The sequence below is a fragment of the Juglans microcarpa x Juglans regia genome, chromosome 2S, assembly GCF_004785595.1.
Source record: "Juglans microcarpa x Juglans regia isolate MS1-56 chromosome 2S, Jm3101_v1.0, whole genome shotgun sequence".
NCBI lineage: Eukaryota > Viridiplantae > Streptophyta > Magnoliopsida > Fagales > Juglandaceae > Juglans > Juglans microcarpa x Juglans regia.
In genome coordinates this window covers 17,051,226-17,064,327 of record NC_054597.1, presented here as the reverse complement: position 1 = coordinate 17,064,327, position 13,102 = coordinate 17,051,226, and the positions used below count along the sequence as shown (strand labels likewise).

Here is a 13,102-nt window from a genome sequence, read left to right as displayed (position 1 = left end):
AGTAAATGAATTGTTTAACAAAAAAATGAATTAAGCATGTAATTATGTAATAGTTTTTAGTACTTGACTCAATGTTAAATTCTGGTATTTTGCACTTGAAAAGAGTTGTAATGCAGCTGGTCCACACCAAAAATTAATACCCCAAATTTTTACTCCTTTCATATCTTATTTATGTTGTAAGGCATTATGGGAAAAATGTTAAAACACATGGGTATTCTTGAAAATACCCAACTGGCACAACAACATCAGAAGAAGGCACTAGAAACTCAGCTCACACGGGATGCAAAATGTAGGGGCTGGAACGTGGCTTGAGGAGCTTCACACACAGACAGCAGACTCACGCATGCGGAAATGCACTGCAAGGGAAAGAAAAGTGGAGCAAGACGCGAGAGCAGAGAGGGATCGTGGACTCACAAGAAGCTCACACGGGCAGACCAACTCATGCAAAACTGCAGCGATCGTGGCCTCCATTCAGCGCAAGGCGGCACTGCAGGGCTGGAGGTGAAATGGTGCAGAGCAAAATGCAGGGACCTGGAGACGTGAAATGCAGTGGGCTGGAGAAGCAAAATGCAGGGGCTAGAGACGTGCAACGCAGGACCTGGAACGATGCAAAACGCTAGGCTGGAAACATGAAACGCAACTGGAACGAAGGCACACGGAGAGTATAAAAAGAAAGCATTTTCCCGTGCGGCTCCTTCTCTTGTTTTCGGCAGTCTTTGTTTTTCGTTTCTATCTTTTGGGATTTTAGGTTTCAGATTTTTTATTGGAGATGATTTTATTTTCTTAGTAGTAGAGATTCTGGATTTTTTTTCGGTAGTTTGTTATGCACAGGGCACTCTTTTCAGAGTTTGAGTTTGCTTGTTTCAATTTCTATTTTCTTGAGAGAATGATGTTAGGCTAAGTTTACAGCTTGAGCTACAAGATATGGATTCTCTTGCACTAAACTACTGATTAGAGTGATTCTGATATGATATAAATCCATTTTATAGTTTTGCAAGTTGATTTTGTTGAGATAAGTCAAAACCAAAAACTCTTGTTCTTGTTCTACTGTTGACGTAAGGCACAGCAGAAACTTGGTAATATTTTCAAGGTTTTTCATGGTTAGTATTCATAATAAATTCATTTGCACTCTATAGATACTTTAGACTGAAAATCTGGTTTTAAATCTTCATTTTCCGATTGTTAATGCTTAGACTAGATTGACAATTGAGTTATAGAGTTAGACCTCTTAATCAGAGTTTGGAAAAGGAGGAAACATTCTTGTAGCCCAAGTGTTTGACATATTGTGTCACTTGTTTTGATATTACTACAATCTCTACATTTCTTGCACTCATTTCTCTAGCATTCAATTTCTTTTCTCATTTCTTTCTATTTCCATTCCTTTTTAAGTCTACAAGCATTCAGAAAATTATTCAAAAAAATAGAGAAAAGATCCAAACCACTCTTCAATAATATACTTCAAATCAGTACATAAATATACTTTTCTTGTTTCTTTTCTTGGTTGCATAAATAGCCCTTTCACCAACAAGCTCCTCACACAAAATACACTTCATTAAATGTTTGCTCAGCATAAATACTATTGTCCCTGTGGAAATGACCACGGAACTCATCCATCTACTACTTTGATAGATTCTGCACTTGGAAGACAGATTTAGAAAACCAACAAAGGACATATGGCTCAGGAGGGTTTGGTTATTATTGAGGAAGTGGTGGATGAGGAGGAGGTAGAAGTCTCGCTTGTGAAGCCTAGAGAGATTGTGATCTCTTCGACAGATATTATTGGGGATAATTCATAGGTTCTTGAAGATAATGTTATGGTGCTTGGAGATGGTCCTTCTATTCCTTCCAGGTATGTAGAAGAAAAGGCGAGCAAGGAAATTGAAGAATTGGTAGATTCAGTTGATGCTCATGAAAAAGAGTTGCCACAGTCTGGTGCAATTCTACAATCTGAAAGTGAGAGCGTTGATCAGGAGATTGATGGCTTTCCAAAATCCTTCTCTGATGGGGATGGGACTTACATTGAGACGCATATTCAAGAGAGAATGATATACTGTCAGATAATGAAGAGAAAAGTCAGAACCATGAGAAAGATATGCAACCTAGATTGAGGAGTTCTTTTCGAGTCATAAGCAGGCTTGCACGGCTGAATTTATGATGCAACCATATTTATATTAATATCAGAGGTCTTGGTACCTCAAGGAAGAGGTTGATGAAGCTAGTGAAATTGAAGAAACCTAGTATTCTAGTTCTATCAGAACCATTTGGGGATGATCGGCAATTTAGAAGGTTACAAAATTATCTTTCTTTTGAAGGCAATGTGTCAAATAAGGAGGAAGGTGGTAAGCTCTGGGTGTTGTGGGCAAGAGGTGTAAACATTACTGTGTTGTGTTCATGTAACTAAAGCATTACGTTGGTCATGGATATATGGTAGTCAGCAATGGATTTCCTCTGTACATGCCAAATGCTTGTATGGAGAATGTAGAACTCTTTAGGAGTCTCTTAAGAGTTTGAATCCGTGGACTATTCCATGGATGGTTCTTGGAGAATTTAATATAATCCGGTCTGATGTAGAGACGATTGGAGGGAGGTCTAGGCCTCGCATTGCTGTAACGCCCCAGTCCCGCACGGGTCGGAGAGTTACTTCCTATCACTTAAACTCACATTTCAACAATATAAAAAATAGACTCCAAATTCCCAATATCATATAGAAAATTCACTTCAATCTAATTTCTTCAATATAACCAATAATCATCTCACCCAATATCTCATAATCTTGATCTTCAGCTGAACCATCATAATATCTGAAAAATATTGTGGAGATAAGGGATGAGTTATCAACAACTCAGTAAACAGGGAGCATATACTAGTATGTAAACATGAACATTTATAAAGTTCGATATGCAAAACAAAACATTTACTTTCAGAATGCAAAAACAACATATTTATTTTCAGAACGCATAAACAAAACTTTGTACAAAATATCAGAGCGAAATTTTCAGAAAAACAAACTTGTTCCGAAAAAGAAAATCCTTTGGCATATCCAAACTGAAACATTATACACATATCATCTCATAGCATCACATCGGGACAAATACCATGTTTAACCCCCGTGGTAGGGTTATAAACCACCATTATACCCGTGGCTGGGCCGTATACCATGTTTCACCCCCGTGGTAGGGTTATAAATCACCATTATACTCGTGGCTGGGCCATATTCCATGTTTCACCCTCGTGGTAGGGTTATAAACTACCATTATACCCGTGGCAGGGCCGTATACCATGTTTCACCCCCATGGTAAGGTTATAAACCATCATTATACCCGTGGCTGGGCCTTAACAGAAACAAAACGGAACATCATCGGAATCAGATCACATTCAGATACAAAATCAGAACTTTATGCCAAGGTTTTCAGATGACACATCATATCAAAACAAGATACTGAATAGCTTCAGATCATTTCACATGTTTGAAATAAATAGAAACCAAAACATCTTCATTTATTCATAACATAAAATTTTAGATTTTCATATTCGCTCTTTTTGCATAGTTCAGAAACAAAATGCACAAAATTAGCTAATGCTTACACCAGTTATGACAGAAAAATATTTTCTCTTATATAGAATTTATGTATATGCAGAACAAACATATGAGGTCGTTTTCAGATTTCTTTTCAAAAATAAACATGCATATTTTCAAAGTCAACCTCATTTCATTTCTTTTATGCAAAACTAGTAAATGAACCCCGCTTACCTGGACTTCTTAGCTTATTCAGAAATTTTCCATAACAGTACTGAACAATTGTCACTCGTCACCTATAAAAATTCATGTAACTTAAATAAATCTCCAGTGAACAAATAAATCTCATATTACACCTGAAGTACCTATTTTAATTCATCAATACTTAAAATTCTCTTAACTCTAAATATCATCACTTTCTAATTTCCTCAATATCCACTTAAACGAATCCATACCGAAGAGAGTAATCAAATAAAAATTATGATAAATGAATACTGGTGTTTTTAAAATACTAAAGTACCCATAACATATTATAGATTAATAGAATATTATGACTACTTAAAATCCCATAAAATAAGGCCAATTTAAAAGACTGAGTTCAATTGAAAACTAAATAGTTAAAATTAACAATATAATCATTTTTTTTTTCTTTATGTATAATAAAATCCAAGCCTAATCATTAAATCATAACCAATTAAACCAAGCCCATTAAAACATAAACCCATTAAAACTAAAACCACGAAACCACATATCATAAAACTGCATCATGCTAAGGGGTAAAACTGTAATAAAAACTCAAAATTATTCTTCTTCCTACGTAATGATTTACGGGTGAAAACTATCCTAGTTTGAAAGCTTACCGTGAGGGAAGGGAGACGTGCGGCGGATCCTTGCTTACCAGAGGGAAGCTCGCGACAGCGGATTGGGGAGGTACTGGGTGGTCGGCGACGTGAAATAACACTGAGAGAGCGAGAGAGAGAGAGAAAGAGAGAGAGAGAGAGAGAGAGAGATGAGACGAAGAGGGACGGAGAGGAGGGCTGAGTTCGAGGGTGGCTTACCGAGAGGAGAGTGACGAACTTGGAATGGAGTGCAGCGCCCAACGATACTCTCTGTGCGGCGGCAATGACGTGGAAGAGGTTGGCGGCGACGGTGGCGTCGCTCGGCTGGTTTGCGTCAAATAGCGGCAAGCATAAAAGAAAATTTGCTCTATTTTCGGGGACTAAAACAGAGGTTTCTTCAGTGTTTGTCTGACCGTGGATGAGGCTGGGGGCTAGGTAGTGGGAGTTGTACCATGATGGCTGAGAAGGGGTGCATCGGTGGTGGTGCAGGGACGGTGCTAAGTGGGGTCGTAATGTAGAGGCAACGACTGGGCTACGTGGGGTTCACAGTTTGCCAACGGCTGTGCGGTGGGGCTATCACACGGTGACTTGACTTACGGTTTCTGCAAGGGGTGCACCCTCCACTGCTGGGTTGTTGAAAGGAGGAGGTGGCACACAGTGGTTTTGGGCCTAGGTGGTGGCCGCTTACAGTAGAAGGGTGGGCGTCGGTTTTTACGTGGAGAAAGGAGTTTGGCGTCGAACTAGGAGGGCGGGGTGGTTCTGCACAGTGGTTCAACGACGGCACAGGGTAATTCTCAAGATATAAGATGAAAGTGTATCTTTATATAGGTGATAAGAAAACCCTAGAGAAAGGGAAGAGATAGACGTGCATGGGTAGTGCCGTGCGTGGGGGGGAAAATAAATATAAAAATAAATTAATTAATAATCATTAAAGTCCAACAAAAGAAAAAGGCACAATAAAAATAAATAAAAGTCAATTAAAAACACTGCGACTCAATATTAATAAAATAAAATAATTAAAGTCCAACAATAAAATTATTCATTAAAGCAAAGAGCAATTTGAATGCAAATACTGATTAATATCAAGAAAATACATCAAAGTAAAATTCACAACTTAAGAATTATAAAATAAATCCAACGAGAAATCTGATAAATTTAAAACAGGAGAACCAATTTTTAAATTAAATAATAATAATAATAATAATAATCTTTTGTAAGAAAAAATAAATACACTAAAATACGAGATATCACAATTGCTATGGAGGAATTTAATTCATTTATAGACAGTGTAGGATTATCAGAGTTGAACTTCACTGGAAATCACATGTCCTGGTCTAATGGGCATAATGGCAAATCACGGAGCTGGGCTAGGCAGGATAGGGTGTTGATAAACTCAGCATGGATGTTGGACTTCTCAATGGGTTCTGGCTCCTATCTTCCAAGGGTAAGTTCAGACCATGCTCCTATGCAGGTGCGCATGGAGCCTGAAGAGTGCAATTATGGTTTTCGTCCTTTTAGGTTCCAGCAAATGTGGAGTAGTCATCACGGTTTTAAACATTATGTTACGGATGCTTGGAAGGTGGATCAAGCTCCTGTAGGTATGGTTGGACTTGCGAGGAAACTTAAAGCCTTGAGGGGAAAACTTCGAAGATGAACCGAGAAGTTTTTGGGTGGACTACTAACCATATTAGAGACTTAGAGGCGAGAATATGTTTGCTTGAAGAGCAGTTGTGAGAGGGGTTTTCGGAGGATTTGGAGATGGATTTGTTGGCTTCTAAGGTGGAGCTGTCTATGTGGGTTGGTAGAGAGGAAACCTGGTTGGCTCAATAAGCTAAGCAAATTTGGCTAGACAAGGGTGAAGCTGACTTTTCCATTTATCGAGTTATGGCCAATAAACACTCAAAACAGGTGAGAGAGATGAGGATTAATGAGGAGATATTTTTGAAATGTTAAGATATAAAATAAAATCTACCTCTTCCCATCAGCTTAAGCTTTTGGGATAAGTGGTAATTTCACATGATATCAGAGCAGAGGTCCTGAGTTCGAATCCTGACTCTACACTTTATTCCATTTAACTAAATATTCCACTTGTTGGGCCTACTCATTGAAGAGAAGTCTAGCCCACAAGTGAGGGGGAGTGTTAAGATATAAAATAAAATCTACCTCTTCCCATCAGCTTAAGCTATTGGGATAAGTGGTGGTTTCACATGAAAACACCTGAGGAGCTCCATTTGGGAGCGGTGGAATATTTTCAGAAATTCTTATCCTCTAACCATTAGTTTTCTCTTATAGACTTAGCAATTTGGCTTGAGAAAGTGGTGCAAGATGAGGGCAACAATGCTCTTATAGATTCCTTCAATCCAAGAGGTAAATGATGTTTTGTTTTCCATCCCTACTGATAGTAGTCCTGGTCTAGATGACTTTGGATCTGGTTCTTATAAAGCTTTTTGGGATATTGTTGGGGAGGATGTGGTGGTTGTTGTGCACAATTTCTTTTAAGGGGATATCATTCCAAAAGAGTTTACAACTTCATATCTTGTACTCATTCTGAAGGTGGATAACCCAAAAAGTTTTGACAAATTTCGCCCTCTAAGTTTGTGCTCAATCTTCTACAAGGCATCTACCAAAATTCTTGTGGGTTGCTTATCCCCCTTGCTTCCTCGATTTATTTCTGAGGAACAGTGTGCTTTCATTCCAGGTAGAAGTATTTTTGAGAATGTGAGTTTGACACAGGAACTAATACAGAGTCTCCATAAGCCTGTCCGAGGGGGTAATGTTGTTTTAAAAATTGACATGGGCAAAGCATATGACAGCATTGACCGGAATTTTCTGATTCATGTGATGTTGGCAATTGGTTTTTCTGAAACTGTTTGTAATTTGGTAAGGCAATGTATCTCTTCCCCATGGTATTCGGTGGTGATGAATGGTGTTACCAAGGGTTTCTTCCAAGGAGATCGGGGCTTGAGGCAAGGAAACCCTATCTCTCCTTATTTGTTTATCATGGTCGAAGAAATTTTATCTAGAATTTTGAAGAAGAGGTTTTATGAAGGGCGTATTGGTAGTTTTTCTCATCCAAGAGGTGCACCGATCATATTGCATCTACTATATGCAGATGATATTGTTATTTTCTCAAATGGTAGCAAAAAATCTCTAAAAGTGATTTCGGATTCACTAGCCCTTTATGAATCTTGGTCTGGTCAACAGGTTAGTAAGGAAAAATCATCGATTTTTTTCTAATCTCACGTAAGAAGCTCGGAGAAGACAGCTTCTACATGACTGGTTTTTCTGAAGGTGTGCTTCCATCCAACCAAGAATCAAACGCATGAAAAGTATGCAGGTTGTTCACTGGCATAGACCAAAATTGGGTCGGATTAAATTGAATGTTGATGGAAGTAGTAGAGGAAATCTGGGGAAGGCAGGTGCAGGGGGACTTTTACGTGATGCTGCTGGTAATCTGATCCAAGCCTTTTCTTCACCAATTGGAAACGGAGCCAATAATTATGCAGAGTTTATGGTTTTACTGCTGGAGGTATGAATTATTTGACAAAGAGGTTTGGACTCCATGATTGTTGTGAATTGGTTGAGACTAGTTAAGTGCCCTGTTTGGTACGTGGAGGAACTTATGGGGCTGCTCAGCAATAAATCTTTCTCCGTTTCTCATATCTTCAGGCAAAGAAATGCGCCGATAGATTTCTTGGCTCGTCTTGCGTCGGACACTGGTGTTGTAGAATTATCTTGGAGTTCGTTGGCATCAGTTCCTCCTCTATTGAGGGGATTGAGCAGGACTGATAAGCTTGGTCTTCCCTACTTCAGATATGTTTCAAACAGCTCCTAATTCATCTGTGGAGGGACTCTGTTGTGATGTTTTTTTGGATGTTTTGGTAAGTGTTGGCACTTATTTGTTTTCCACAGCTTATCCGCCATAGGTGATGTGCAATAAAATTCAGGAGGTGTTGTCCTCCTTTTATTAAAAAAAAAAAAAAAATAGTATTTTTAACTCTAAGGAGACAAGGTGTTACGTACACACTATGTGATGGCCATGGCAACTCTCATTTATTAGAGAGCAACTTTTCGTAGAATCTATCAAGTGATCTTTTAGAAGGTAACTTTTCATTCTATTATGTAATGTAGTTTATTAAATTTCATATAAAATCTAGATATTTTCGTGTCACATCAAACATATAATGATATAATTGAGATCTTAAATAAATTTTTTCTTACTCAATGAAGTTTAGAGGATAAAATCTCTCAACTATTATTCATACAGATCATTAAATTTAAATGAATTTTCTTATATTTTCACTTCAAATTTCATATTAAGAAGTCTAATATTATATAACAAAAAACTTTGAGATTCATATTAAAAAATTCTTATTTTTCTTAAACTTAGTTTAAATTAATCCTAGTGAGGCTGCATCCTTGAAAATAGATAATATATAGAAATTATACAAAATTTTGAGACTATAGGAAAAAAAATCAGAGAGAGGTATTTCTAAGTATATTGAAATTTTAGAAAAATTCTAGAAAGCATATGGGGATTATATATATATATATATATGTATATGGGGGAGGGGGAGGGGGAGGGTGACAATTCTCTATAGTTATGGAATTATCAATAAAATTTAGGGGAAATTTTGAAATTTCAAAAACTCTCTCTGAGCCCAACGTGGATCCGCCAGTGGCTGGTGACCCAATGTTCTTTTTTTGTTTTGTTTTTTACTTTTATTTTCTTAAGAGAATAAATTATAAGTATTTTAATTTTAATTTTAATTTATTTTCTACAAAAGAAAAATTATTTATGTTGATGATCTACTATGAAGATCGGACCGGAGTCAGGAGTCAGAGTAGAGTTCAATGAAGATCGGACCGGAGTCAGAATTACAAAGTTTAAAGCTTTGGCATAATGACAAGAAATAATTAAAAAGCCCACATGAACAGGATGTTTTATGGATTTATGGTTATAAAAAAATTATTAAAGAAACACGATGATATGTAAAATCGTAGTGGTATAATAACAGTAGAGATTTTCTTCGAGTGGATATTGTTAAATGAAGTGATCACAACTTAAACATCCAACCCAATTAAATGGTTCAGAAACCAAATCAATCATATAATCTTGTTTAGATTGAGAAACTATCTGAATTTATTTTATTTCATCTCATCATTATAATTTTCTTAAATTCTTACATAAAATATAATAAACAATTCAACTTTTTTAAATTTTAAAATAATAATAATATTAAAAAATAATATTCTAACAATATTTTATTCAATTTTTAACTTTTATATAAAATCTTCTCGCCATCCAAACGGAGGCTTATTCTACTTACAACATTCTCATCTCAATTTTATAGACTTGCTCATCAATCATTGAATTAAGAAAAATAATATTTATAATTCAAGTTCAGCATATTTATTTTAAAAAAATGAATAAATCTGAAATTCACGTGAATAAATCATTTTCTTAATAATAGGATCTTACTTTTTTTTCTCAAAACGAATGTGTGGTACTTTATGTATATCCTCTGACTTATCTAACATTAATATTAAATTAACTATTGTTTATAAAATAATAAATTTAAATATTAATTAGAGTATAATATATATAATGAAAAGTACTACAACTATAAATAGATTATATAAAAGTAATTCTACCAATTGATATGATTTTATGTGATTTGTCAAATATGTTTTATAATATAAATAATTTTATAATTTGATAAATCACATCAGTTTGTGAGATTAATTTTATATATTTATTTTGTGACTATGTATTTGAGTATTTCTAATAAATATTCGAGTAATTCAATATGGACTTTGGTTCAAGTCTATAAAAAGTTGGTTTTTCTTTCCACGTTCCCCCAACTGAAGCGGAAAGGGAGCAGAGAGGCAATAGTTAAGAATGGGTTATCGCCGGAAGCAGAAGAAGATGACATTAGAAAACTACGTCGATTTCTTTCTGTCTCATAAGCAACTCCATCTCACGATCCAATACCTCAACCAGGTTCTTCCTGTCTCCTTCATCTTTATTTTCCTACCTTCCTTCTTTTTGAATTTCCGCGTTACTCTTTCAATCTCATCGCTCCAAATCCAAGCAAAAGAACTTGTAAGAACGGTGCAACACATGGTTTTTATTTCGCAGGTCATCGACATGCACGGGTTGAAGAAAATCTACAATGCTCCTAAGGTGACAATTGATTTCCTCTCTTACTGTTTCTGCAATTGTCTTAGGCTCTGTTTGGCTGCCGAGAAAAATAGGACAGAATAGAAGGAAGTTTTACTTCTGATCGAATAGTTTTTCTTTCTACCCTTTCTATTTCTGAATTTAAAAAGAAACAAAACGGAGATGTAATCTTAGCTCATTAAGTGAGTGTTATTATATCTTCTTTTACTTCCCTATATTTGGTATAGAGAAAATGGAAGTAGTGCATTTACGAACACAATAAACATTCTGTTGAAGGAGTGCATTTACAAACACAACGAACATTCTGTATTTTTGTTCCAAAAGAGAGTCAAAAGTTTCACAAACTTGTCCAAAATATTATCTGAATAACCTATAAATTTGTTTCAATTTCTTACATTTTCTCATTAACCAAACGGATCCTAATTACGGATCCTTTGTTTCAACAATGCCACAGAAAGTGGTAACCGACGCAGTGAACACACTGGATCTCATGGATCCCTCGCGCTGCACACTGAACGACAACGTTTCGTCGTTGGCGTTCGTGGCTCTGGAGGACGTAATCGCCGACCTGAACGACCTCGACTGGCAAGAGTGCTGCGTGACCTCGATCCAAACCCTGAACTCATGGAAACACAGCGTCCCGGATTCCGGCACAAAGCAGATACCGATAAAGGATTCGGATCGGGGAGGCGTGGGTGAGGGGGGCGATGGAGCTTCGTCGTCGTGTGTTGTTGGATCGGAGCCAGGCGAGCAGCAAGGGAAGTCGAAGAGGAAGAGAATCAAGAGATCGAAGGTACAGGATCAGAGCTGCTAGAGTTGGCGGGTTGCGTTTCACTCCGAACTTCGGGTCGGTTGGAATATTCGGTTGGCTTAGGCTCTATTATATTTTCTTATAGTTTTTACATTACTTTATAATCTTTTTCAACTTTTGGACAAGTCGATAATTTCCTAAGCATGAAATTACGTATGCTTTTTATAACGAGTGCTCGGGAAAATGAGTGAAAATGAGAGTTGATATGGATTTGAATTTTCTAACGCGTTTGATTGAATTTAAGATGAGAAAAAGATTGACACATGAATTAGATATCATAATATTTATTGAACATTTAAACTTTTTTTAACAAATTCACTTGAGAATTTTATAAAATGTTGGAGGTCCACTTCATATATTTATTTTTTATATTCTAAACCTTAAAATTTGATCCATAAAACATACTTTTCTTGTCTATGTGCCCCCATGCGCACAAGGCACATTTTTAAGGTACTTCTATTTTCGAGAGTTGGCTTAAACTTTACAACAAGCCTTTGATAAAGAAGGAGATAAAATATCGCTCCATACCTAAGTTTGAAAAAAGGGTTCGCGCCGATTCAAATTGAATTGGTTAAAAATTGAACCGATTTTAGTAAACGTTTTGAATCATTCACTAAACCACTTCAATCGATCGATTTTAGTCAATTTTAAAGTAATTCACCTGTATTTTTTTAAAAATTGTTTAACAATTGAGTTTATTTTTTAATTTCAAATACAAAAGTAATAATAAAATATTATAAACCTAAACATATATTAACTTCTTCATCATTGTACGCAATAAGAAGAGTACAAAAATTGAAAGATAAAACATGTAATTCTTTTATTTCTTTAGTTGAACAAAAAAATTAGAAGATGAATGAGTATTTTATAGTAAATTTGTGATTGTGCATAAGGTAGTATATTTGCGATTTTTATTTTCTTCATATATGAGGCAAAAAAAAAAAATGTCGATAAATTACATGTTTAGTCGATGAATTTATAACTTCTTACTCTTTTATACATGATATTAAACACTTCAATTGCATTATATATGAATTTTAATACTTTTTTATCAACATTGAAATAACCGATTCAAAATTGTTATGAATAGCCCGATTCATTGAACCGGTTCTTACCCGATTCTAATTTTTTGAGCATTGTTTTATACACTACTACCAATCCTGCATGGTTATTCAATAGAAGATTGAAACATAAAAATTAAATAGAAATGCTAGATTTATAAAAAAACTCACACAAAGGCTCACAAATTGATGTGGACATATGTAATACGTTAAATCTTTATAATAAAAATATCTTTATAATCTAAGATAACACAATAAACTACATCATTTTCTAAATTTACTTTTGAGAGATCTCTTTATAAATCAAGCCTTTTTCTACGAGAATACTATAACTGGGTGACAAAATTTCTCCTTATTTATATCACATAACCTTAGCGACCTTAAGGGGCTGTTTGAATTCAAAATTCACCTCAACTCATCTCGACTTATCTCATCTTCATTATTACAACTTTTTCAAATTACCACACAAATATAATAAATAATTCAGCTTTTTCAAATCTCAAAACAAATTTTTTCAAATTCTCACACAAAGTATAATAAACAATTTAACTTTTTCAAATTTTAAAATAATAATAATATTAAAAATATAATAAACAATTCAACTTTTTCAAATTCCAAAACAAATTTTTCTAAATTTTCACACAAAATATAATAAACAATTTAACTTTTTCAAATCTCAAAATAATAATA

General features: G+C 35.3%; 1 protein-coding gene across 1 annotated transcript; it reads left to right on the top strand.

Moving 5' to 3' along the window:
* The first annotated feature begins 10,197 nt into the window (after window positions 1–10,197).
* On the top strand, window positions 10,198–11,595 carry LOC121251820. Its single transcript, XM_041151192.1, has 3 exons — window positions 10,198–10,360; window positions 10,499–10,543; window positions 10,995–11,595. Exons 1-3 carry the CDS (start codon window positions 10,259–10,261, stop codon window positions 11,352–11,354), a joined length of 507 nt encoding a protein of 168 aa, XP_041007126.1. The 5' UTR covers window positions 10,198–10,258; the 3' UTR covers window positions 11,355–11,595.
* Window positions 11,596–13,102: the final 1,507 nt, after the last annotated feature.